Source organism: Rousettus aegyptiacus, unplaced genomic scaffold (genome assembly GCF_014176215.1).
Source record: "Rousettus aegyptiacus isolate mRouAeg1 unplaced genomic scaffold, mRouAeg1.p scaffold_m13_p_12, whole genome shotgun sequence".
NCBI classification, from domain to species: Eukaryota; Metazoa; Chordata; class Mammalia; order Chiroptera; family Pteropodidae; genus Rousettus; species Rousettus aegyptiacus.
Genome location: NW_023416287.1, coordinates 6,862,105 through 6,885,395, shown reverse-complemented (window position 1 = coordinate 6,885,395; position 23,291 = coordinate 6,862,105). Strand labels below are relative to the sequence as shown.

At 52.8% G+C, this 23,291-nt stretch overlaps 1 protein-coding gene across 3 annotated transcripts in view; it reads right to left on the bottom strand.

Annotated features, from left to right (window-relative positions):
* Window positions 1-5,606: 5,606 nt before the first annotated feature.
* The window catches only part of ATP9A (ATPase phospholipid transporting 9A (putative)), a 108,883-nt gene continuing 91,198 nt past the window's right edge, over window positions 5,607-23,291 (bottom strand). For 2 of the 3 annotated variants that reach the window (XM_036229273.1, XM_036229272.1), the window contains exons 20-28: window positions 22,251-22,340; window positions 21,990-22,134; window positions 21,165-21,229; window positions 18,502-18,657; window positions 15,595-15,659; window positions 14,070-14,178; window positions 13,437-13,494; window positions 11,612-11,815; window positions 9,627-10,102 (exon numbers count right to left, since the gene is read on the bottom strand). In XM_036229273.1, the coding sequence (XP_036085166.1) occupies window positions 9,966-10,102; window positions 11,612-11,815; window positions 13,437-13,494; window positions 14,070-14,178; window positions 15,595-15,659; window positions 18,502-18,657; window positions 21,165-21,229; window positions 21,990-22,134; window positions 22,251-22,340 (1,029 nt within the window). In that variant the 3' untranslated portion in view covers window positions 9,627-9,965. Of the gene's footprint in view, window positions 10,103-11,611; window positions 11,816-13,436; window positions 13,495-14,069; window positions 14,179-15,594; window positions 15,660-18,501; window positions 18,658-21,164; window positions 21,230-21,989; window positions 22,135-22,250; window positions 22,341-23,291 lie in introns of all 3 variants that reach the window. The other variant, XM_016122075.2, reaches the window with a different exon arrangement.

Here is a 23,291-nt window from a genome sequence, read left to right as displayed (position 1 = left end):
TTAAAAACGGCGTTACTAAGATGCCAGCTACCTACTATAAAATTCACCCATTCAAAGCGCATAATTAAATGACTTTTAGTGTAAAGTTATGCAACCTTCATCGCAGTCTAATTTTCGAACATTTTCATCACCCAAGAACGAAACCCTGGGCCCAATAGCAGTCACACCTCCTTGCCTATCCTCCCCAGGCTTAGGCAAACACTAACCTGCTTCCTGTCTCTACACATCCATCTACTCTGGAAAATTCGTAGAAATGGGATACTACTACATGTGGCCTATGGTGTCTGGCGGGTTTCACTCAGCGTGTTTTTAAGATCCATCCATGATGTACCATGATTCGGTACTTCATTCTTTTTTTGTGGCTGAATAATATTCCAGTATATGGATGAACTACATTTTGTTTATGCATTCACCACTCGATGGACATTTGGGTTGTTTCCGCTTGTTGACTGTTGTGAATAATGCCACTATGAACATTTTTAGTTGTCAGGTGGGCCTGGTTCAACCTCAGCCTCTCAGGGTTGCTTTTCTCATCTGTATAATGGGAATAAAAAGATCTACCTCACGGTATCATGAGGTGTCAGTGGGAAGGCATTTTGCAAACTGTGCCATGACGAGGCAAGGACCACGTTTTTCAGTCACGTTCCTCCATCTTCCGGAATTCACTCTTAAAACTCAACGACAATGCTACCGAACTGTACACTGAAAAGTGGTAGATTGTGTGTTATGTATATTTTACTATCATTAAAAAATAAATAAATAAAACCCTCAATGTCGCCAAGGTTGACTGAGCCCTCACCATGGGCCAGTCCCTGGGCTGGCCAAGGACAAAACCGGAAGTCCATTCCTCCCAAGCTGTCCCTGCAGGTCCCCTAAGGGCAGCACCCGGGAAGAAGCCCCGTCCACATGGGCACCAGCCGCCCCTCCCCCATCGCTTTTCTCAAGCCTCGTGGTTTATTTTTCTTAACTCAAGCAAATCTGCCTTCCATTCTATTACATAAATGAATTTGTTTTCATGTAAAAAACATGTTTTAAGTGCTTTGCCAAGTCGGTGACTAAAAGCACTCTCCCAAATCCCGTGTCGATGGAGTCTTCGAGAAATCCCCTTTCTCCCCGGCCACGTCCACCCCCAGCCCTGACGGGAGGCCCAGTGTGATGGAGGCAGGTTCGCTGCCACGGCTGGCGGGAAAGGAGCCAGATGTGCTCGGAAAGGCAGAGTGCCCTGCAGCCAGTGCAAGGCGGGTAGGAGGGTTCAAGGTGAGATCTTACCTCTGTGCTCACACTTGGGCATTTCCTAAGAACTCTATCCGATGCGTGACCCCGGTGTTGGGAGAAAAATACGCTTATGACTCCATTTTGAATTCCACAGAGACGATGCCTCCTCCATCTGCTGCCCGCCCCCCCCCCACAGAGTGATGCCCATGGCTGCCGTCTCTGTCTCGGAGCCTCGTCGCTGATCCTCCCAAGTGGGGTTCCCACTCCGAATAGCGGGCGAGGAACCGAACCCCGGAGAACTCAGCGAAGCAGCCCCATATCACTTAGCACGTGTGGGACTTAGGATTCAAACCAAGTCTGCTTCGATTCCAGCTGGGCCCATGGCACAGTGCCCCAGCTGCCACCCCTCAAATTCCAGCACATCCCCTAACATGACATTGCATTCATTTCTACTCCCACCCCACCCCCTATTAAGGCCAAGAAGAAAGGCCATGCTTTTTCCTTGTGTCTTTCTCAAGCATGAGGCCATTTTAGAGCAAAAGTCTCCACGTCGGCAGAAGTCAGCCTGGCTAACAGATTTTTCTCTAATTCTGGCAGTGATGAGCAGCCTAATAAAATTATGCTAAGTTATGTGCATAAGGAATAGCATCTTACGCTCTAATTATTGGCCACGTCTTTGAAGAATTCCTGTGCAATTTCCAGGGTAATCAACTCACCTCTTTCTTTGGGTCTGATTAGTCCTTTGGACCAATTAAGCCCCCTCCCATTGCTGTGCACCCTCCACCCCCCCCCCCACCCCACTTGAATCATCAGGATTCTGGATGCCATTAGCTACTCCAATTGCCTGTTTAAAAATCTGTTTCACATAAAAGGACAAATGAGAATGAGCATTTGCCCATCTTTAAGACACTAACTGCATTCTTCTCCACAGCCTGTTCTCGTTATTATTTTTCTTCAGGAGGAATCCGAACACAGCCTGGGCTCCTGCACGCAGCTCATGACTGCAAAGGCTTCCTCTTCGAAATCTGACCCAAGTGGGCGTATTCTAGAAACGTGGCTGCTCCAGAAGAACATGGCCCAGTTGCTTTTTCGCTACCTAGTCTCCCTCCGGACTCACCTCCCAATTCTCGAGTGACCAGCTTTCCTGAACTGCTGAATAGTCACCTCCGCTAACAGCATCCCAGTGGGGGCTGACCAGAGACCCCTCGTAGTCACTGCCGGACAACAAGAGGATACTTCATCTGAGGGCCTTTATCGAATAGTTAGCGTCATTTATGCCAATAAAGTCACGCAGACATGCCAGGCATGGGCGTGGGTTGATTCTGATGCGAGGGGTCTCACCTGAGCCACCCTTGACACACTGAGGCGGAAGTGGGGATGTGCAGGGATGCCTCAGCGGGGCAGAGCAGAGGGAGGGAGGGAGTTGGCGTCCCTCGGACATCGTTTAAGTGGGCCAACTTCAACAGTGCTTGCGCGGTTCTCAGGCAAGACCGCTGTGGTCTACGAGCCCCGCCCACCTCCCCGCCCTCAGCTCCTTCACGCTCCCCCTTGGTCTAAGCACCCCAGCCATGTGTCCCCAGCCATGTGCCCCTTTCTGCCGCTCCGATACATCCGCCTTTCCTACCCCAGGGCCTTTGCGCACTCCACTGCCTGCATGGACTGCCTCCAGAGCTTTCCATGGCTCCCTCCTTCTCATCCCGCAGGCTTCTGCTCCACCGGCCCATCCCTAAGGGGCCCTTTTCTGTTCCCCATCACTGCTTTCACGCTCATTATTCTTATTCGATCATCACCCTCTTCCTTCTCCTCACCCTGCCTCGTCTTAGCAAGATATGAGAGTCTGTTGTCTCTCACGCACATAATAAGAATATGATCACTATGAAGCCAGAGGCTGTCTTGTTCCACACAGTGCCTCCAGCCCAAAGAACAATACCCACCCAACACACAGTAGGTGCTCAGTAAATAACTGATGAATGAATGAGTGAAAAAGTCAACATATTCCACACGACCTCTATTCCTCTTTCTCTCTCCGGAGTCTGTAATCTTTCTTGAAGGAAATTAAAAAATATTCCTGGGCTTATCTGGACCCAATAAAAGGGGGATAAAAAGCAATATTTTTCTCTTAAATCTCTTGAAAACGGTCAGCAGAGGCTTGGAACACCAAGTTCTCCGTGGGAGCGAGCAGAACCTGCAGGCCGAGTTCTAAGAAATGAGACCTGGCTGGTCGTCAAGCATAGGTCGTGGGGCTGGTGACTTCACTTATGATTCAGTTAGCCCAAATTTGGAGGGGAATCCATTTCAAAAATCAAAACCTCAGTATGGAAAGCTTCGTTTTGGCATTCCTACGAGAAGGCAGGCTTTCTGAAAAGACGCTACGTTGTAGATAACTCATCCACAAAGGCCGGGTGGGGCGGGTTGGGGGGAGGAACGAGGGAACGGGGAAAGCCTCAGGAGCGGGCGGATTCGTCTGCGAAGGCTTCGGATGAAAGCTGATCCGGGAATGCGCGATCCTCCAAAAATCCAGCAGCCCCCAAAGTGCTTAAGTTACCCCTCCGACCACAGCCACATGGAAGATGAAATTAAATCCCACGGAAAGAGTTGACTTTTTTTAACATTATGCAATGTTTGGGTGAAAAGAAGGGGGAGCTATCAGGAAAAAGAAAAAAAAAAAAGAAAAAAAGAAAAACTCATCTTTTTCCCAGAGGTTAGCAAAGCTATTTCTAGCTTTTAATGATACATCTCACCATCACGTTGTGGGTAGCTTTGGGAGGCGTGAAGGCGGGACGGTTCTGTTATGTAACCCATTTAAAGTAGGAAATTAGCAAGTCCTGAATGAATTCTGTTACTGTGCTCCGACTTCTGGAAAGTTTGGAGCGACTACAGTTCTATTTTGAGGTGAGCAAATCCATCATTTATAGATCTCCTCAAATACCACAGGGTTTCATGTCACCCTGAAAAGTTTCATAACAAAAACAGTTAAAGTACTTGGGGTGTTGGAACATTTCGTCTCGAAATCTTATTAGCTTGAACAGTGAAGAGGGCAAGCCTCCCGGTTGCCAATTATTCAAAAATACAAATATCCACGATCAAATAAATATTCATCTCCGCCCCCACCCGTTTTTTTTTTTTTTTTTAAGTCCAGCAAAATAGTCTGGTCAACAACATGAAAAGAAATGTCTGTTTTTAACGGAGCTGTTGGCCATGAAATAAATTCTGAAGCGTTGGAAGCTGGGTCTTGAAACAGGGCTGTTGGGTAACGACTCTGGGCCTGCCTGGTTGTTGAAAACAGGAAACAGAAATGTCTTTCGATCCTCAAGTTCCCCCTAGTGGCCTGACTGGAGGAGTGCCTGTCTGCAAGTTCACGGAATGTCACCACCGCAGGCAAATGCGGTGTCCAGAGGCTTCTGCACCAACAGCGCACCTTCAAGGAAAACTACTGTCCCTTTGTGGCTCTGGAGCCCATGTCACCAGCACCAAGAGCAAGTGTCCCCGATTTGCCCTGCTCCTGCTGAAAACACCGCGAATGTGCGATTCTCTTTTACCGCGAATGTGCGATTCTCTTTCTAATCCATAAACTGAGAATGGCCCTTTCAATGAGAAGAAACCAGCAGCCCACACTGCACATAATTATAGATTAAAACCCTTGGCCAGCCGGGGGCATCCAGGGCTGGTTTCTTGAGACACGGGAGGGTGGGTGTACTGCGGGGCTCCCTTGAGGATGAGAGACCCCTACCTATGAATGGTAAAACGGACACATGAAGATTCTTTTAGGGTTTCACAACCCCTCAGCAGGTTTGGCCTTTGGGGTCGGATGACGCCTTGTCGTGCGGGCTGTTCTGTGCGTTGTGAGGTGTCCTGCAGCAATCTTGGGCTCTCCTCGCTTGGCACCAGCAGAGCGACAATCTGCCCCTCAGCTGGGACATCGCCACATGTCCCTTGAGGGACGAAAATCATTCCTGGTTGAAAAATCATTGGGTGACATTATTAAAACACGTCCTCTGCTTCCTATACAACAGCTTAAAAACCTCGTTCGCCTAAAACTTCAGTGACTGCATTCCTAAATCTTCTATCGCTTGATTTAAAAAAGGTATCCAAAGCAATCGAGGACCGTGTCTGTATATAAATATGAGTCTCATAGAAAAATTTTTTTGTGTATCACTTTTTGAAATTCTGACACATCTGGAATGCACAACAGTACCGAATAATAAACAATGCATGGGTCTGGGATGGGGTTTATTTTGTGCCAGAACCAAAATAATTTTTTTAACTGGGGAAAAAGCTATTCACCATTTATGTACCATGAGATGCAAAGTAGAAGCATTAGCACTAAAAAGCCCTCATTTTGACACCAGAATTCATGTTTCCACACAAAGGAATATGACCCCCCAGAGGCGTAAAGTACACAAGCTTTATTGGGCGACAGCGACGGGCCACGCTGGCAGACAAGGAAAGCAGACCCGCTGAGGAACACGCGGGATCACATGTGTGTCATCACGGGATCGAGAACGGACATCGTCTGGGGTTTCCTGCCGAATTAAAGCACACTACACCAGAGCTCTCTCTAACCCCGAATACGCTGTCCTGGTGAGAACCGGCAATGGGGATGACATGCGAAGAGATCCTCGAACGAGGGGCTCCCGGCTCGATGAGGTTACAGCCCGCCCCATCGCGACAAAATAATAAACACACCAGCCTTGATTTTGTTGTTGTTGTTGTTGCAAAGACCGCACCCCCCTTCTTGTCCCCCGCAAACACAATATTCTCTGGCATTGCCCGGTGACGTGAAGACTGCACCTTCCGCCACGCTGTGACGGAAGAGAGAGTTCTGTCACAGGTAACGCTGCTTTGGCAGAAGGTGCCACAGAACTCAAGGTGTTAGGGACCCTGCTCGCGCAATGCTGTGCTTTTCAGTTCCATCCAAAAACATCGTATGCGATTTTCCAAAATGAAACGTATATAATTAATGGACATATTTCCTAAGAAGTGTATGTAAATGGCAAAAAGCTTTACATTAAAAGAAGGGGGGAGAAATAAAATCTACTGTATGTACAAAGCTCCTTTTTTTTTTTTTTTAAATAAAAGCAAAGCTGGGAGTGATGGAATTTTAACCCAAACCAAATATCTCTTCAAAAAACTTGAGATGACATCATTCACTCACTCTCTCTCTCTCACACACACACACACATTTCGCACACACAAAAAAGATTAACGATAAAAATAGCTGGTAAGTGCTTGGCTTCAACAGGATGGAGTGAAAGAACGCACAGGTCCCATTTGCAATTTTGGCAAAACTTGAAAATACCGCCTCGTAAAGGCGCGAGGGCGTTGCCATCCCCACCCACGTAAAAAACAAAACAAAGTGTAAAAACAGAAGTCCGGTGGAAGAAAAACAGGCATTATCGTCTCGATTTCCAATGAGCACAGAACTCGAAATACATTCAAAAGTTGTCAGAAGGACCTAAGTTGTCAGCAGAGGACGCAGTGAGGAAAGGGTAAGCGGATATTGGTATTTAAGATTCCTGCTATCAGAAAGCATTTCATTTCAGGAAAGAAAGTCTGCGGTCTGGATGTGCTAACGCTAAACCCGGGAGAAATCCCAGCCCTTGGCCTCCCAGCTCCGAGTGGCTGTAAACAGGTGACTGCTCCGTTGTCGAGATGCTCCGGGGAAGCCCTTCGCAGCCCGAGTCAGTGCCATCCGCCTCGCTTAGCACCACGGGCAACGCACACATGCGCCTGCGGGCCCTCCCGATGAAAACCGAGACTCTTGGATACAAGAAATCACTCGAAACAGGGAAACTTGGCCATTTTCTTAGAGAAAGGGAGGAAGAGGGGGAAAAAGAGAAACCAAACGGATCCCGTTCTCCTCAACACCCCAGCCCTCCCCGACACACATACCCATTACTAAAAGATGGAACAAAAATAATCCCAAAATAATAAAAGTGCTTACTCTGACAGAAATGACTAGTGTTGTCGGAAGGAGGGGGGACTTGTAATTTTTACGTGAAGGAAGTGTTTCAAAGCTGACTGTGGCCAAGGGGGCCTCTGGCCGCAAATGAAATCGGCCGTTGGAGACTTAGGTCTCACTGAGTTCAGTGGTGCTTCATAAGTTCTTTCCAGGTCGATGAGCCAAGGAAAAAGTCAATAGAATCCTTATGCTTAAGGTTTCCGAACGCAAGAGAGTGTCCTGTGAAATAATAGCTCAAGTGTTTTGTTTATTTCTTGGTCTTCCCCCAGCGACAAAGATAACCCCCGAAGTGCCCACGTGCGCACTGGGGGTTATCTTTGTCGTTGGGATTACAATCCAGTGGGTGTGGGTGAGGATCATGCACTCTCAACTGACTGCGGCTGCTGCCCCCTGGGTCCCCGGAGTTTGGGGAGCACGCCTGCGCATCCCCGGACACCCGAGGAGCCCAGAGGGTGGGGCGAGCAGGCTGCCACTGGCAGGGCGGCTCACGGCGTGGTGGTCTCCACTCGGGCTCCGGTCCCCCTTGCCCTCGAGTGCCTGGGCACCGAAGCATGGCGGAGACGAAACACAAGGATTCTTCTGGCGGCCCTGACGAGCGCCCTTCGCCTTCCAGGGATGTCTTCCTCAGCCCCTCTTAGACGCTTCCTCCCTTCGAGATGTCAAATGGTATCTTAGGCGGTGACTTTCAAAGTCAACTCAAGCATCTCGATCGAAATTGGGGATGAAGGAGAAGACCAAAGAGACCACCTGCTGGAAACAGCTAAAATTTCCTAACAAGGGATCCATGGGACCTACCCGCAGGAGCCATCGCCTGTCAGGTTCAGGGTTTGCAAACTCAAGAGCGGAACGAACTATTTAAGACGTTCGGTTGCACAGTCCGACCTCCAAGCTGACAGACTGGGGCGCAAACACCCTGAGCCAATGTTCTCCAACTCCGCCTTCAAAAGGGCATAAAACCACGCAGTGAAGTCAGACCTGCTCGACCTACTTGAAAGTCCTGGACGAAGGCGCTATCCCTAAACAACCATTCCTTCGCTGCAATAGACATTCTCTGTAGGTCTTCCCTAGAGGGCAGAAAGGGCAGGAACAGAAAAGGAGAAAAACTGCAAAACCGCGGGATCTTGAGACACGACAGAACCGATGTTGGCAAACAGATTACCAGGGCCTACCACTGTCATTTTATGAAGTTTCTAAAAAGGGCAACATGAATGCATGAGCACACCGAGGGTGCCCCAAGGCAAGGAACTGTCGGCTCCTCGTGCCCCCAATTCTCCAACAGCAGGGTCACCCTCAGTAGCGGCCGTCAGCATCCAGGCCAGAGCTCACGCCGCTGAAGCACACACAGCAAGCATCATGCTGATGGGTCGAAGGGTACGTGCCCATAAAGGATTAATCACAAATCTAAGATATCAAACGCAGTCAGCTCTTGAAGATCAACCGACCGAACCCTTCTGGGACGCATGTGTGGCTGCAAGAAGTGACTGGGAACCCCAAGAACGCTTTGCCCTGCCGCGTGCAAGACTTGCAGACTCCCCTCTCCCTCTGAAACGAGAAGCCACAGCTTTATAAGAAACACGCGTGCATGCCCACCATCCTGGTGGGGGAGGGACCTCTGGGACCGGCTGCCCTTCCGCAAGCCCCCATTCGCAATCTGGAGGCCGAGGGACAGAGCCCGGGCCCCAGAGCTACAGCCTGGGCCTCCTCCCACAAGGGCTCCTTACCCGACACTGTCACCACGAGTGGCAACCCCGTAAGAGACGCCCCTGCCTCTGTCCTCTCGTCCTCAGTCATTCCTAACAGGAAACAGATTTCTGTGGAAGTGAAGCGTCCCCATCCCTGACCTCTCCGCTTTGGACCCAGAGTCTGGGCCACTGGCGCTACCCTCTCGGGGGAATGCGTTGAGTCTCTCATGACCCTGTCGACACATTTAGGGGGGCTGCTCGGTGGCACGTTTCTTGCTACAACAACTCTGCTAAAGATGGCTGAAGGTGTCCCCAGATAGCCACAGTCTTTGTCATTGTTACCAGGTCCGGACAAAGCAGGATAACGCCACTGCAATTCTCTTACGCGGGGGCAGGTGACATTAACTCCAGGACTGTGGGTGCTGGATGCGACGCAGATAACTCTGGGTTTACGGCGCCCCCTCCCCTCGCCCCTCATTCGCTTTTTCCTCATCCCGGGAAGCCAGCGCTGCTGAATGCTTGAACGAGCAGGGCCACCACGGACAGGGCCCTCGGCACTCCGAGAACTGACCCGAGCGCCTGGGTAACTTTTACCAGGGGCCACTGTCTTTCCCCCGCAGACCTACACCAAGAGCTTCGCAGGTCTCCGAAACCAGTTTTGAAGAGTGAGGAAGGATGTAAAGGGTACACGCACGTCAGGACTGTTTAAAAAAAAAAAAACAAGAACAAAAAAAAAAAACAAAACATCCTCCACCATCTGCGACGAGACGGAAACTTTTATCACATGATCACAAAATTCAAGTCATAAGGAAGCTTGCACAGTGACCCACATATAAATCTCTTGGCTGAGCCACCAGTTTGAACATAGTCACATTCACTCGGATATGAGTCACCAGGGGTCCGAACGGGCCCGCGCGGGCACCTCCTGGGAACCCCGCCCCCCTCCTGTTTCTCCAGTGTTGGGACGCCATGCAGGGCCTCTTCGCGTCCAAACTGCACGTGTGAGCGATGACGGCCCGGTCCGCAGGCGGCGGTTACGGTGAACGGAACGTGAGCTCTGTCCTCAGGAGAGCAGAGGCCGGAGTGCCCCGCACCGGGCGCGCAGCCTACGACGTGAGCTTCGAGTAGCTGGGGGGAGAGAACCGTCTTCGCAGATACTTGAGGATGTAGAGGGGGAGGCAGCTGACCAGGGTGATTACGGAGACTTTCCACAGGAACGACAGTGTGGCGATGAAGTACACATCTGCAAGCAAACGGGCAGACAGCGGTGAGCTGGCGGAAGGTTCCAGAAGGCGCACGCGGTCCAGAAGCGGCCGTCACAGCCGTCACCCCATCGCAAATGCGCGGCCTCCTGGCACGGGTCCCCCCCCCACCCCCCACCCAGTCTTTAAGGGGACGGACGTGCCTCCAGCCACCGGCTTACAGAGGCTGTCAGCCTGACTTCCCTCTCTCCGACCTGCTTCTGTAGGCAGACCCCTGATAGTCAGTGAAAGGCTCTTTTCAACAACCAAAGAAAGAAAACTATGGAGCCAAAAAAAAAAAAAAAAAGATTCTTACAGGTGTTTTTGATTTGGAATCTGACAAGAGTTTTTCTTCCTGAACACGGCTGCCAGAAAACAGAAAGTAATCCTCAAACGCACGCTTCTGCTCCCCAACGTTTTTCCCTTCGTCTGAATGATGGTCACAAAAAGCCACAGGCAGATGTGAGGGTGGCATGAGGCAGGCTGAGCCCCTCTGGCCAGACACAGAGTGACCTCGGGGGCTGTGGACAGGCAACCTCTCCTGCTGCAGGACAGTAAACCCTGCCGTTATTGGGTCTTCGTGAGAGAGGCATGACAGCTTGTGGCTTCCAACATGGAGTGGAGGCCAGAGTAAACACCTTCCCCACTGCCTGGGCATAGGGTGGGGAAAACATGGCTGGCATTGATTAAGCACCTACTAAGTGCCGGGCCTGCAGCCCACCATGTGCTGCTCGCCCAGTCCTGTGGAAGGTCCACGTCTAAGGTGACCAACCACAGGACCCTGAGGGCAGAACCTGCGTCTTCTAGGCCTCTGGAATCCCCTGGCTTCAAGCCACTGAGCACACAGTAGGTGCTCACAAAATCCATTCAGAGAGTCTTGGGGACAAGTGTGAAACTGTTCTTTCTCAGACTTTGCTTCTCACGAGGGGGCTCCTTTACATTTACCAAACCTTTGTAAGGAGTGTTTGCGGACACATAAAAGACGTGATCAAAGGCGCTTTTGTGGTGAGGCGGTGTCTCCGCCAAACGATAATGCCAAGTCCCCACTGGCCTACCGTCCATTCATGAACATGACCCACATGCTCGACGGCTCCACAGCGCCACGGAGCACAGCACAGTGGCCGGGCCCCTGGAGACACCCGCCAGCTCCTTCCTGAATTAAACAGACTCTCCGTCCAAAACAGTGTGGCGCGGTTCTCGAAGGAAACTCCATATTGAGATCACCTCCAACAGCCTCAGTTCTGGAAGGTTGAGTGACAACTACCACTTGTCCCAAGGGCATCCCAGTAAGAAAATGGGGGGAGTAGCGTGCAAAGACCTGCTGGACAAAGAGCTCGGCCCCCGAGGGCTGGGGAGGCTGCCTTCCTTCCCAAGGTGATGACGCCTGACGGACAAGCTTCAAATGCGGAGGTGGGGGGTGGGGAGGTGGGGAGAGGGAGGGTGGGGAGGGGGCAGGGGGTGGGGAGGGGGAGGGTGGGGAGGGGGCAGGGGGTGGGGAGGCGGCACCGTACCAATGAATTCATGGAGGAACACCAGGGAGGCGATGTAGCAGGCCAGGCTGAGCAACTCGGCCACCGTCATAAGCCAGTGCCAGGTCTGGATCGTCAGGGCCACCATGAGCAGCTCGGTGAGGATCAGCGACGTGAAGGAGATGGCCACGATGTGCACGAATTCGGACTCGAACAGCAGCAGCGCCCCGTACATGATGGTGCTCCCTGGGCGCGCGGAGAAAGTCCGGGTCGGGAGAGGCCGGTGTCCCCCACGCGGCCCCCGATGCCGGGAGCTGACCCTCCCGCACGCCCCCCACCGCACGCCCACGCACTCACTCCCGTCACGTTCACCTTGGCTTCTTCCCCTTAGACATAAAAGGTGCCACGTGTGAAATGAATGGTGCTCTACGGAGGTTTAAAGAGGCCTCGTGGTCAAGTTCTCCTATTTCCCCTTCTGACTTTACGTAATGGAGAGTCCGTAATTGCGGGGATGGGGGAAGAGTAAGGGAAGAGGAGGGGCAGAGTAACTGTCTGAAGAGGGCGGAATGGGAGATAGAAATTCAAATACATTATTAAGCAGGATAAGAGGTAGGTAGTCATGAAAGGGCAGCTACACATGAGTCCGCTTAAAGGAGTCATAGTCGGGGAGGCAGCGAACGGCCCGGGGGTCCCCAGGGGCTGCCGGGGAGGGGAAGAGAGGGCTTTGCCATTGAGTTTTCAGTTTTCTCAGATGAAAAACTTCTGGAGCTCTGTTTCACGACAACGTCAACGCACTGAACACTACGTCAAAAGGGTGCAGGCGATAAATTGTGTGTTACGTGTTTCTTACGACATAACAGAGGCGGCCAAGGCGGGGAATTCTGTACCTCTAGGGAAGAGAGAAAGGGAACTGGAGGTGGGTACAGGAAAGTTTTCATCCAGCACGGCAGAAACCAAGTGGACGGTGACTCGCGTCGATCAAAAATACTCGCGGCACAAGAATAAATACTTAAGAGGCCGGGCGGGGAGGTCAAAACCCCAAAACGCCTCGAATGACCGCCTGCCACAACAGGGCCGAAGACGGAAAACGGAGCCTTGCTGCTCGTTACCATGAACTATTATGCAGGATCATACTTGGATGGACTCCTTAAAAACATCCCCCTCGGTTTTTTTTTTAACGACAATTTAACCTCCTGCCACAAATTCAGCGGTCACGGTATGCTTTAATTGGGCACCCCAATAGTAAAAAAAAAAAATTAAGAATGAACCCCAACGCACAGTATTTATTTATAAATTATATATGTGCAGACGTGGACAGAGATGTTAAGACCACGGTATAAACACATTATGCACACGAGAAAACATGCAGAAAAACAGAAATTCTAAAAAAAAAGTGAGGAAAAAATAAATACACGTAGCGGCTTTGGTATTCTCTTCGCACACTCCAACAAGTTGTCTCACACAGCCTCTAAGTCTGAGGGACCGTGGAAATACCTGCTTTTCGAAAACTGCAACTTGACCTCAGAAAAAATATCGGAACGTTCCAGAAAACGACTGCTTTTTGCTACGACGGCTGGAACACCTCGGACGGTTTGGACTAGTGTCGCTGTCACTTAGGTTTTTCTCCGACTTCATCTCATTGAGCTGCCAGCGCCACCTCACACATAGGACTTGCGCTGGGCTGAACAGTCGCGTCCTGGGGACATGTGGAGCGGGGTCCCCCCCCCCCACCGGGAGAACACTACCACTCCCCTTACTGCCAGTTTAGGATCCCAGATTCCGCGTGTTCTACAGACGACAGACAGAAAAGCTGACCCTGGGGTCAGGGCCAGAGCCCAAGACAAGAGGCGGCTTCGCCCTTCCTTACCTTGATAGATGCTGATCAAGACCCATATCAGGAACGTCTTGTAGGACAACGGTCGTCCCTGAAGGAGACAGAGAAGGGACAGGGCACCATGAAGGGCGCGTCCAGCACGCCGGCCTCCTTCATGCTACTCTCCCATGAACGAGATACGGCCGCCTACTTGTTGTCATCAAAAGACGTGGCTTACGCATACCCGAAAACGTTAAAAAGTTACATTTTTTTTTTTAAAGAGAATTGGCATCAGATATAAGCCCACCCTTTAGCAAAACCCCCTTGAAGGCAAATACATGAAGTTGTGCCCACGCCCCCGCATTTTCCAGACGTGCACACGAGCACACTTCTAGGGGCGGACAAGCACAGCAGCTGCAAAGCGGAACTGCCGGGGGCTTGGGAAAAAGTCGTCGGTTTGTTTGTTTTCGGTTTATATGTTACCGAACTATTTCATGTTCTTTACATGTACATATGTTCCTTTTCTAAGGAGAAAAGTAAAACGCCCATGCCTTCCTCCCCAAAGCTACCAGAAGTCCGAATGTGTTCAAATGAGATACATGAAACATAAAAACATGGCTGGAGGAAGAGAAGGAAGGAAGGAGGGAGGGAGGGAGGGAGGAAGGAGGGGGAAGGAGCTCGGCGAACCTTGAGAAGATCCTTGTAGAGCTCAGGATACAGCATGGCAACTTCCGACTTGACGTCTTTGTCCAGGACCAGAGAGAATACGGGAAACATGGTGTAGATGGTCGAGTACCTGGGAGGGGGAGTCGCCGCAGGTGAGACACAGCCAGGGGAGTGCCCCCCGCCTCTGGCGCCCGGTTTCCACGCAGCCACTCGGCAGTGATGTGCGCAGTGTCCACTGCGTGACAGGGCCGGTTCTAAGCCCTGGAGAGTCAAGATGGGAACCGGACAAAAACACCTGCCCTCAGGGCGCGTGGGGCAATAAACAAATCCAGCAAAGTGGCTGGAAGTAAGCGCCAAGGAGGCGCGTGCGGTGAGGAAGCGGGGATAACACACGGGGGGGGGGGGGGGACAATTTCAGGGAGGCGGCCAAGGGGCGTGACATCTGTCAACACCCACGAGGTGAGGGGCAGCCATGCCGGCATGCAGGGAAGGGCGTTGGGCAGAGAACAGTGAGCGCAGAGGCCCAGAGGCGGGAATGTGCGTGTCCTGTTGGCAGAAAGCAAGGCGGCCAGTGCGGCCGGAGCCAAGTGGGAGGAGGAGAAAGAGGAGGTGAGAACCGAGAGGCAACAGGGGACCAGCGCATGGAAGGCCACGTGGCACACGGCTCGGGGGGACCCCTGACTACGTTCGGCCCTGTGTAGTTCACTCGTCCAGAACCTGACAAAGGACCGCCCATTCTTCTACTTAGAAACAGGCAGAATTCCAGCGCCTCCTCTCAGGCCGAATGGACGAAACTAAGAAGATGGAGGCTGTGCTTTGTGAGGCTGTCCCCCCGGGGCCGGCCGGCCTTCCGAGCCTCTTCATCACCAGGCGCGCCCTCCAAACGCGTCTCCACCTAGGGCAGGTGGGAACCGAGCCCCGCCTACCTGGGGCTGGTGATTCAGGGACTGAGCGCGTTCTCGGGCAAGGTCAAAGGGAGCGCGGTGCGTTCCAGGTGAGGAGTGGGGGTGGGCTGGACGGCAGCAGCGTCCAGGCGACACCCGAATGGGTCCGTGGCACATGGCGGTCACGCTCTCAGGGGGATTCGGTGAGAGAACGAGGCTCCGGCCCACCCCAGAGACCCGACGCAGGACGTTCTACTGCGGTCTGCCACCCAAGGGGGCTACTTTCCAGACACCCTTTCTCTTTTTCTAAGACCCCAAGGGGGTCGCTGAGTCCGTGAGCCTTTGATCCCGCTCTGGTTGCCCATCAGCCGATAGTCTCTGACTGTCGTGGGCAAGCGTTTCTCCCACACCAGGCACGAATGGCCAAGGGCTCTGGGCCGCGAGCCCGCGGACCGTGAGCCTGCGGGGCGCCGCTCCCCCGACCTGGCTACGGGCTCGGCAGTTCGAAAACCTGTATTCAGGGTTCGAAACTGCACGGCTGGATCCGCCTCGACCCGCGACGGGGCGACGGACGCGTCTCTACGCGACGCTGCCTCTCTCTGCTGCGGCACTTTAGGGACGTTTCATAAAAAAAGAGGAATGCCTTGCCTGGATTTCCTTACCCGATGATGAGGAATCCTTGGTAGAGAGGAACGGAGGCGAAGTAAAACACGGAGGAGAAGACAGCCTGTGCCGAGGAGGAAGGAGGAGTTACCCACGAGCGGGACACAAGCCCTACGTGCGCGTCCACGAAAACGCGGCCCAACTCGCGCGGAGCACGTCCTCTGCGCCCACGCTGTCGCGAGTGCGCTCGGCCTCACACACCCGTCATGGGTGTTCACTCGGCACTGAGCTCAGAACCCTAGGAAGGAGGTGCCGTCGTCACCCCCCATTTGATAGATGAGAACCGTAAGGCACAGAGAGGCTAGGCGACTTGCCCGAGATCACACAGCTCCTAAGTGACAGGGCCGGGCGCCACACCGGAGGAGTTTAGCTCCAGAGTCCACCCTCAGACCCTCCATGAACCTGTAATTAAGTTCCACGAGCCAGACCCAGCCACACTTTGCACATGGGCTGCTCAGTGACTCTCCAGGGCTGCTCACAAGGTTGAGTCCTCACGTCCTCTGCATTTCACAGCAGGGGGAACTGAGCGTGTAAATGGCCCTTTGGGACTCGAGCCTACCCGTCTCCAGGGCCCACGCTCCTAGGAGCTCAGAATCACTGCCTTTCGGGGTGCGCGAATGATAAACGAGTTGGCACACGGAGGGAAACCGACCCGGAGGAACATCCTGCACTGTGAGGCTACATACCAGTGGGGTTACTTCTTATACTACATGTTTCGGTATTTCTCCAACTTTTACAAATTGCAATTAGACAAAAGCAATAAAGGTCGTTACAAATCTTAACTGCCTGATTGGGAATCTCTTAGCTACTGGCAGTGAAAAACAGGCTCCCTTCTCTGGACATCTACAGAAGGAAAGTGGTCTCCAAGCTTGTTTCTATTAGTATAAAACCAAAGGGAGACCAGAGACAACTGTCATCTGGAGGCTTGTTAAAATCGGCACACGGGGAGGAGGGCTGAGCAGACCAGCGATAAGGGAGGGCGTCTAACCGGAAACTTCTCCCTCCCGTCACCTGGTGCAGGTGTTCACGCGGCACCGGGCTCAGAACACAGGTGCCGCCGAGGGCCGTGGTCACGAGCAGCCGTGGCTGCTCCCTGGCCGTGATTTCAGAACTGAAAGGTGACGGCCACTTTTCAAATGACTCTTCCTCCAGACCGGACCGCTGCAGAGGAAGAACGGGGGTGCAATGTCGAACGCCTGGGGTTCAGGTCTGCGCATCGACATCGAGAGCCTCTTTGTCTAACAGGGCAGGGCTGACCGTGAAAAACCCTCACCTTGGAAAGAGGACGTCGGGGGGGGGAATAAAAACGCTATGTCCATATGTGCCAGAGACAGACGCCAAGGCGCAGTGCTAACGGGGACTTGTGCTCGGCCGGCCACTTTCAGCACAGTGGACAGGGGCCACGGGCATTTTCCTGCAGCACAAAGAACGATTTCTCCTCGCGGGACATTTTTTTCCTGAATCGATGTTCGTGGCATGACAGAAGTCAGCTCATCCACGCCAGCTCTTGTGCATCGGCCCAGGGATGAGCTGACGAATCGCCCGGTGATTAAAACCGGAGCACTATCCAGCTCGTTTGATGAGCTAACGTAAATTACGATGAACCGTACCAGCTGTTGAGGTTTACATCATGTTGATGAAAATCGCTTTAAGGCTCCTACACTCGTAAATGCAGTAGATATTAAAACCATACACTCTCCCCCAAAGGGCATGGATGAGGCCGGTGGAGGGAGAATTCTCATGAGCACAGAGCCTCGTTGCCCGACGCATCCTGAAAGGCAGCCTCTCGTGGCTTCTGCCTTTCACGTACGATTAATCACCTTCCCTGCAAATTAGAATGTCACCCTGTTTTACACATCATCCTGCTTTGGTTTTGTTAATCATGGTAAGGATGCCTTCGGCACCTGATCCCTTATAAAAAAAACTCTCTGTTTTTCAAAGCGGCCGGGTGCGAGAGGCCAGGGAGGTCTCGCCGTTCCCATGTCACAGGTGCAAAGACTGAGACCCGGGGCAGCAGAGCGACATGCTCAAGGTCTCACGGATACAGTAAGTCCTCACCCAACACTGTCGACAGGTTCTGCGACTTTCAGCGAAAGGACCTACGCCAAAACCAATTTCTGCCATAGGCTAATTGGCTTAAAAAGGAGTTAAGCTCCCACGGCATCTCACCACGGAAAGGACGTTGAACACATCGGTGTCATTCAAGGACCTGTGTTCTCACCGCTGGGGGTATCCTCCCCACCTAAATGCTGACGGGGGAAAACCAATGCATGGTTTTTCAATACCCGAAACGCTTTCTTTCCTCCCTTTACGCCTTCTTCCCAGTACACAGTTACCTGCCGCAGCCCGCTCTGCATCACGGACCCCCAAGGACGAGACCTTGATGAAGGGCACAGGGAGGAGGCCCCCCGCCCGAGCAGACTAAACCCCTGAGGGACACTGATCCAGTTCCTTACCCTGAGCCTCAGACTCTCCACCAGCAAAATGGGCACAGGCCACTGTGAGGCCGCCGCCAGACGCCGCGCTGGGCACTCGGCCCGACACCCCGCGTCTGGGACGCACTCGGAGAGAGCGAGTGAGCCCTCGTTTGCGGTTGTCCTCTGTTGGCCCTCATTTCTGCAGGTGGAAAACTCGGTACCCATTCGGCATTTTACGCTGTGTTTTTTTTCCCCCTTCTGGCGAGCCAACTACAAAAACTCGCTCCCAAGGATAACAACGCTGGTCACTTACGTGACACCCACTTCGTGCCAAGCACCGAACAGGCTGCGCTGCCGCTGCCACGTGCACTCCACACGGCAGGCACGGCCCTGGCCCGCGAGGGGAGGGAGGACCTCGCGCCACCTGCGGTCCGCCAGCTGCAGGGAGGGCCGCGCGCACCTGTGGAGAGACGCCGGCTGCGCACCCACCTGCATGGTGCTGATACAGAGGCTCCTGTGAATCACGAACTGGCTGAGGGCGGCCGAGCGCTTGTAGCTGTTACGGCCGTGCACCATGAGCAGCCGGCCGAGATGCTTGAACTGAGTGATGGAGAAGTCCGAGGCCAAGGCGGCCTGTTTTCCCTCCTGAAAGCGGATGAAATCCGGCACCGTCAGAAGCACGAGAGGGTCAAGGCAAATACGTTTTTTTTTTTTTTTTTAATTGAAAAAGCAAGACACTGTAAGGAGATCTTTGAAGAACTTCAATGAAGAGACTCTTTGGTTTCAAGCTATACACAGTTGGTGGTCCCAGTCTAAATCTGATTTTTAAAAAGAGGAATTTATTTCAATCAAAAACATTCCGAATCACAGTTATAATTTGGAGGTCAAAGGGATCTAGTATTAAGCCTTAGGCTGAGGCCCACCCCATAATGTGCATCAGAAGCAAAGAGTCATTCAAAGATAGGCGTTTTACAGCACCTGGTCTCCTTCAGAGTTAAACGTGGGGGTGGGGGTGGGGGTGGGGGATCAGATGCTGTTAAGGGGAGTAAATGGAACATTCCTGAACATACAGCTGTGCACATTTAAGGAAGTGGAAATAATTTATAGTGCAACCATATAATGGAATTTTATCACTGTAAAGTTCTACAAAGGTACCCGACAGATGCCACGTGTCGGGGCAGACGGACATCGGGGCCCCCGACATGACCCAACGGGAAGACACAAACTCCCTGTCGCTGCTACTCACACCAAAAACACAGAACCTGAAGTTAATCCCCCTGCCGCACAGACCTCATGGGACAGTCTACAACTGTCCTGAAGGCTTCAAAACCATGGACGGTGTTATCGACGCTCCTCCCCCCCCCAAAAAAAAGAAAAGATGGAGAAAAGTGTTCTCAGGAAGATTAAAGAGACACGAAGGCATGCTAATAAATGCAATGCGTGATCCTTCGCTGGTTCCTATGATTTATTATTTTTTTTAAAGCATTTTGAGGACAACTGAGGAAATCAGACTATGGAAATTATGTATTATTATTATTATATCGACATTTCGTTTGGGGAGAGAGATAGTGTTGCCTGTGTAGAAAAATGTCCCTTGTTCTTAAGAGGTCCATGCTGAAGTATTTAGGGGTACCATATCTGCAACTGACTGCCAACTGATTTGGGGGGTGCAGGGGCGGAGACAGGGAATGTGGCAAGTGTTAGCGAGTGACAAATTAAAGCAAAGGTAGACAGGAACGAGCGGTTCTATTCGAGCTTTGCCGAAGGAGTGACATCGTTCAAAGTAGAAAGTTTGAGGGAAGGTAAGAAAATGATAGATCTACATGTTCCGATACGGAAAGAAATCCAAGATCTAACAGATTTAAGTTGAATTAAAAATGGATAGGATAATGATTTTCATGGAAAATTGTACATGAAATCGTAGATATGCATGTGTAAGATGTGTGTGTATATATATTTATATGCGTGTCCATACAATATATACTTACCCATAACCAATAATATACACACAGGCAAAAACTCTGGAAGAATTACCACTGTTCCTAGTTTGACGCGACTATCTAAAAGGAAGGATGTACTTTATCCATTTCTAAATTATTTTAATGTTTTACGGTGACCACTTATTCCTTTTATACTCCAAAAAAAAAAAAAAAAAGGAATATGATTTTAAGAGAAAACGTTTCAGTTCTACATAGAAATGTGTAAAGAATTCTATCAAACTCAAGTGTGTATCTTAAAACCTACGTTAAAGGAGTTTCATATAGACTTCAGACATATCATCTCATTCAAAGACCAGTTATCTGTTACCAAAACTGTCAACTTGGGTGAGAACCTGAAAACCAGGACGGGCGGAAAAGGAAAGGCCCGTGGATGAGGCGAACTCACGGAGCCGTGGAGCGGAACGGACAAGGAGCATCTCCGGGCCTCGCTCTGGGCGCCTGTGCTCTTATTTTAAACAGTTCTAACCAAGTCGGTGACCAGTATTCTTGCCGAGAGTCATTTAGAGCAGGGGTCCCCAAACCCCAGGCTGTGGACGGGTACCGGTCCATGGCCTGTTAGGGCCGCACAGCAGGAGGTGAGCAGCGGGCCATGAGCAAAGCTTCATCTGTATTTGCAACCGCTCCCCAGCACCAGAGTCACCAGAGTCACCACCTCAGCTCCCTCTCAGGTCATCAGGCATTAGATTCTCCTAGGGGCACCTGTCCCTGCTGCCACAAGGGTTGGGGACCACTGCTTCCGAGGGCACCAATTGAGAGTGGGCAGAATAAACCACGGGAGGCAAGCACACGGTTGACAAGGGAGGAGAGAGAAAAGCTACGCTCTGACACGCACACTAGAAATAACCGTGGCTGCCAAGGCCTTTCAGCGAGGGGCAAACCACGCCACCTTCTTCTACAATCCCCAAGAGATCAACACGCATTTGTCTGTGAGACACAGCAGAATGGATTCTGACTTCCAGGTCCTGAGACGAGGTGATTAGGATGCACGGTTCCTTCTGCTGCGTGCTGCTAATCTAGGTGCACGACAGCTGTGTCTCTGAGGAGACAGAAACTCCAGGGAGTGGAGCAGAGCGGCCCCCAGCCCGGCTCCACGGCACCTACCACCTGCGCCCCACACGCTTGGCGACAGGTAGCCTCCCCTCGCATGCTCACCTTGCCCTCGACGCCCACGCCGCAGTCGGATTCCTGAATCATGCTGACGTCATTCCCTCCATCACCTGAGGGGCACACGGACCGGAGAGAAAAGCCGGGAGATTGGGGAGAGGTGAGAAACGGGACCGCCGCATTTCATTCCTACGTTCAGGAATCATTCATGTTTTCCTTGCAATGCATGCTTACTGACTGCTTTTTCTGCTCTGCTCCATTTAACCATGCAACGGCCTGCGGTGTCAGGCTCCTGCTTTACAGAGGAGCTGAGTTATAGAGGGACCAGGTGGCTGGCGGAGGGTCCCGGCCCTGCCTCTGAGCTGTGCCACGTCATTACTTATCAGCAATGACCGACGCCGCACCTTTGGACAGTTACTGGGCGCTGTGGCAACAAGCACTTTTTAAATGCCACCCCGTTTAATCCTCACATGCACCCCTGGAGGAAAACGCTGTGACTACTCCTTTCTTTCTGCCAATGAGCAGACTGAGACTCGCACAGGGGAAGGAAGCCTCTGGGCGCCCGGCCAGCGAAAGTCAGCAGAGCGGAACCCAGACCCAGCTCCTCGGTGTGTGGCCTTCACCCTGCCCCGCAGTGCCGCGTCCCGTCCCGTGTCACGGGCAGAGGGACTGCAAGCTGAGGAGAGGGGCCCCCGGGCACACTCGTCTACGCTTCCTCAAAGGGAAATAGTAAAAATGATCACTGTAACAAAGAGAGAGCCAAGTCTGGGTGCGGAGGACATCGCGACCCGAGTAAAGTAGCCTGGGGAATGCAAAGAACACGGCGCCAGGCCCCGAACATCCTTACGGAAAACGGTCCCGGCGGCCACCTACCGACGGCGCAGGTGAGCTTTCCGGTGCGTTCCTGCAGCAGGCGCACGATCTGGGCCTTCTGGGTGGGGGCGCAGCGGCAGCAGACCACGGCCGGGCACTGGCACGCCAGCTCCATGAACTCGTACTCGTAGTACTTGAGGCAGACCTGTTGGGGGCGGCGAGGCGCGTGGGTCGGCCAAGGGCGCGCCCCCCCCCCCCCCACGCCCGCAGGAAGGGGCCGCGCTCCTGGGAGGACCCGCCTGGCGAGGCCCCCGCACTCACCTCCAGGGAGTCCCCAGAGATGACCAGGGCACAGTCATGCTTCCTGCGGAAGGCATTCAGCTCGAGGTGGGCCTCGCCGCGGTTGGTCACCTGGAAGGGAGCGGAACACAGGGGTGTGGGAGGCCTTGCTCTCTGCAGAACAACAAACAGCAGCTTCCTGGAGCCGGTGCGAAGACAATGGCCACGCCGGCCAAGGAACCCTGGCCCTCCCCTGCCGCCGGTGCCAAACCAGATCCTGTTATGATTCTGTGGGAACCGGGACAGCCCGTATCCCGGCCGTCACCCTGCATTTCCCCCAGGACGGCTGTGACCCACATAATCAAGGCAAGGCCACTTTCTCCTGTGGCAGGCCCTGCGGTCGGCGCACCTCACAGATCGTCCCCACGTCCTGCTCACGAGGACCCGGTCGGGTGCCCGACAGTGACAGCTCTCTTTACTCATGAGGGAACGGAGGCAGGGTGAGATCTCGCGCCTGCCCACGTGCCGCGGCTAGAATGCCCTGGAGCGGGCAGCGGCAGCCACAGGGACGGCCGGCTTCCAAGTGAAGGCCCCCACGTTAACCACCGCAGGCTCCGTGAACCTGACGGTCTGTCGCAGCCGCTCGACTCTGCTGGGGTCGTGCCCGAGTGGCCTCAGACAGTATGCGCACGGATGGCCGTATCTGTGTTTAAATACAACTCTATTCACAAAAACGGGTGGCCGGCGTGTGGGCCGCAGCTTGCGACCCTCATCATCTGCGAGAGTCACATTCTACAAAGTCACCGTGAGCACCGAATGAGCGAATGGCAAACCGCCGCTCCTCGGGGACACACGGGGCCAGCCTCTGGTCACAGCGCTTTTGTCAAGCGATCAACAGATAACCTCGTTCTACAGGCGTTTCTGTTCGAAGGCACCTTTTAAAAATGCGTGTTGTCGCCTCGTGACGGTGGAGCTCATGGCCCACAGCGCTGTGAGGCATGCCTGATGGACGCTTGTCCGACACACGGAGCATCTCTGCGGGGCACGCTGCCACCTCCCTGCCCTGCGGCCCTGTGCCGGGGG